This window comes from Notothenia coriiceps, unplaced genomic scaffold, assembly GCF_000735185.1.
Source record: "Notothenia coriiceps isolate Sejong01 unplaced genomic scaffold, NC01 NC01_scaffold00010718, whole genome shotgun sequence".
In the NCBI taxonomy this organism is placed as follows: domain Eukaryota; kingdom Metazoa; phylum Chordata; class Actinopteri; order Perciformes; family Nototheniidae; genus Notothenia; species Notothenia coriiceps.
In genome coordinates this window covers 1-3,666 of record NW_011343419.1, presented here as the reverse complement: position 1 = coordinate 3,666, position 3,666 = coordinate 1, and the positions used below count along the sequence as shown (strand labels likewise).

General features: G+C 42.4%; 1 protein-coding gene across 1 annotated transcript; it reads right to left on the bottom strand.

The window, feature by feature from the left end:
• Positions 1-197: 197 nt before the first annotated feature.
• Positions 198-2,977, bottom strand: LOC104946152 (protein furry homolog-like). Its single transcript, XM_010771911.1, has 4 exons — positions 2,943-2,977; positions 2,490-2,667; positions 1,422-1,543; positions 198-469 (listed from the first exon to the last, which is right to left on the bottom strand). Exons 2-4 carry the CDS (start codon positions 2,639-2,641, stop codon positions 198-200), a joined length of 546 nt encoding a protein of 181 aa, XP_010770213.1. The 5' UTR covers positions 2,642-2,667; positions 2,943-2,977.
• Between the last annotated feature and the right edge of the window lie 689 nt (positions 2,978-3,666).

Below are 3,666 nucleotides of genomic sequence, written 5' to 3'. Positions count from 1 at the left end.
AAACACCTGGGGTCAGTTTGATAAACACCTGGGGTCAGTTTGATAACACCTGAGGTCAGTTTGATAACACCTGGGGTCAGTTTGATAACACCTGGGGTCAGTTTGATAACACCTGGGGTCAGTTTGATAAAACCTGGGGTCAGTTTGATAACACCTGGGGTCAGTTTCTACTGGGGATAAACACCTGGGGTCAGTTTCTACTGTGTCCCGACCAGCGCCTCCTCTCCAGAAGTGAGTAAAAGTATATGGATATTAAAGTAGAAGGTTTTTAATGTCCTGACCTGCGCCTCCTCTCCAGGGTCTCCCACCGTCTCCACCAGTCTGGACAGGATGTCGGACAGCGTGCCCAGAGTCAGAGGCTGCTTCAGAGCTCTGAAGATCTGGAAGGACCGTCCTGCGTAATGTCTGGAGGAGCAGGAGAGAGCGGTCTGCAGAGACACCTCGCTCAGCAGGGAGTCCAGCTGGAAACCTGAGGGGGGACGGACAGGGAGATATCATCACCTGAACCCGGGGGGATTGTGATGGATAATAAGACCCGGGCTTTAACTCAAAGAACCCGGAGTCTTGATTTTATTCATTTAAAAATGATTGTTTTGCAGAAAAACTGTTACTTCTGGACTTCCTGTCCACATATGTATACACTGAGTATATATAATATACATATAAACTGGAACTAAATATGAAACAATTAAAACTAAATATGTATCAAACTAAAACCCAAATATATAACCCAATATATGAAAACCAAAAATATGTAAATAAAAACATTAAAACTAAATAAAAAGTTATTACATAAAAATTAAATATATACAAAAACTACAGAAGAAGATTAGGGTCACAGTTGAAACCATTTTTGTGATCAAAGTCAAGATTCAGATTTGTTTCTAATAATTCTCCGAATTAGAAATATTTTGTAAATATTTTCATGAGAATATTTTTTTTTGATTAAAGTCAGAATTCTGAAAAAAAAATAATAATCTGAAAACCTCAGAATTGAGAATTCTGACTTTTCTAAACATTATGAATAAAAATAACAAGTTTTTTCTGAAAAATTCTGCTATTTAAAAAAAAATGTAAGTCAGAATTCAGATGTTTTTTGAGTTTTTTTTCTTAAAATCTCAAAAATATTTATGCCTTTTTTTCTCAGCAATTAAAGAACAATTCTCAATAAAAAAAAAAAAACATTTCTGATTTAAATCAGAATTTGTATTTTTGCCCTTTTCATTCATTTTCAGAATTCTGAGATTATTTATTTTATATTAGTTGACCGGAATTCTTCCTGCGGATTGATATGACTACTCATAGTCCCTTAATAAGCTGCACTCTGCTATCGAGATATAAGAGACCGCCAGATTCCCAAATTGACCAATCAGAATCGAAGGTTTAATTAATACGTTTGTGAATCAACAGGAAGTACGGACCTGAGGGCGAGTGTTTGAAGACGGTCACCACGTGCCGCACAAACACACTCAGCTGCTCGGCGCTCTTTATGTTCGGGTTCTTTGGAGAGACGTCCTCGTGGTTCCACAGCGGGCCACGCTTCCTACACACAAACACACACACACACACAAACACACACACACAAACACACACACACACACACAAACACACACACAAACACACAGGTCAGGAAATGTGTTTCAATACAGCGAAGAAATAACAGCACACCTGAAAACATCCGAGTTCATCACACCAGGTAAACATAGGGAGGACTAATGCTGCCAGTATATTTGTTCCTGTGAGTTTAATAAAATCATTCTATCAATAAAAATGTATACATTTAAAATTACACAATAAATGAATAATTACATTAATAAATGTAAAAATAAAATACGTTGCTTAATAATAAAAAATGCAAAAACACGTGATTTGCCCCGTGCATAAAAAATAAATATTTGTACTGATTTGTTAATTAAGTCGTACGTTTGATATAATGGCAGCTTTAGACCTCCATAAGAAATGCCAAGAGGTCACCAAACCAAAAAACACCAAACCATGCGATGTAAAAATACCCTTTGAGACACAGCTGGAGGCGTGAAGGCAGATTATTGAACAGAAAGAGAAACTTGGTGAACGCGTGTTGATTTAATGCAAACTGATTAATACTGAAGGGCATTACAGCATTCAAAATGTACGCAAATTTCAGCTTTAATTGAGTTTTTCACCCCCAAAAAACAGACAAGAGAGAGAGATGAATTAAGCTGTGGGATTAATTGCAATTCTAACTTTCACCACCTTAATTAGGGCGATGTTAGTTATCAATTAAGAAGTTATCAATTAAGAAGTTATCAATTAAGAAGTTATCAATTAAGTCAGTAAGGTTTGCTCGGACAAAAACTTTAATTAGAATTTCAGCCATTGTCCTAAATTAAAATCGATCCGTCGTTGGCCAGGTTATTTAATCATAAGTAGTTATAATAATAGTAGTAATAGTAATATTGGTGTCTGTGTTGATGTCACAGTGTTGTTGTTGTTGTTCCTCCTCTCACCTGGACGTGATGAACTCGATGAGAGCTCTGACTTTCTCGTCTTGTTCTGCAGAAGCGTCGACCTGGCTGATCAGCGGGGGGGCGAGGTGCGTCACCCCCCCCACCCCGAGGCTGGTGGAGGTGGAGGAGGAGCTGAGGCCGGAGTCCGTCATGGCGGAGGGGAGCAGCTCCTGCACGCCTGAAAAAACAACATCACAACAACAACACATACACACTCAGTGAGGAAAACACTTCATAGATAACATTTAATCTGAGGTCTTTAGGAGCTTCTGGGACTTTGGTCACAATTGAAACTCAATGAAAGCACAGTTCTGTCCCCCTGTGTGTTGATTGTTGCTGCCCCCTAGTGGTCTGCTCTGGTACTACAACACATGAGTTTTCAGATACGACGACCTGTGAGGTCGATCTCTCACCTGTGAGGTCGATCTCTCACCTGTGAGGTCGCTCTCTCACCTGTGAGGTTGATCTCTCACCTGTGAGGTCGATCTCTCATCTGTGAGGTCGATTTCTCACCTGTGAGGTCGATCTCTCACCTGTGAGGTCGCTCTCTCACCTGTGAGGTCGATCTCTCACCTGTGAGGTCGCTCTCTCTACAGCTTCTCTCACCTGTGAGGTCGCTCTCTCACCTGTGAGGTCGATCTCTCACCTGTGAGGTCGATCTCTCACCTGTGAGGTCGCTCTCTCACCTGTGAGGTCTCTCTACAGCTTCTCTAACCTGTGAGGTCGCTCTCTCTACAGCTTCTCTCACCTGTGAGGTCGCTCTCTCACCTGTGAGGTCGATCTCTCACCTGTGAGGTCGATCTCTCACCTGTGAGGTCGCTCTCTCTACAGCTTCTCTCACCTGTGAGGTCGCTCTCTCACCTGTGAGGTCGCTCTCTCACCTGTGAGGTCGCTCTCTCTACAGCTTCTCTCACCTGTGAGGTCGCTCTCTCACCTGTGAGGTCGATCTCTCACCTGTGAGGTCGCTCTCTCACCTGTGAGGTCGCTCTCTCACCTGTGAGGTCGCTCTCTCTACAGCTTCTCTCACCTGTGAGGTCGATCTCTCGATCTCTCACCTGTGAGGTCGCTCTCTCACCTGTGAGGTCGCTCTCTCGCTCTCTCACCTGTGAGGTCGATCTCTCACCTGTGAGGTCGCTCTCTCACCTGTGAGGTCGCTCTCTCTACAGCTTCTCTCACC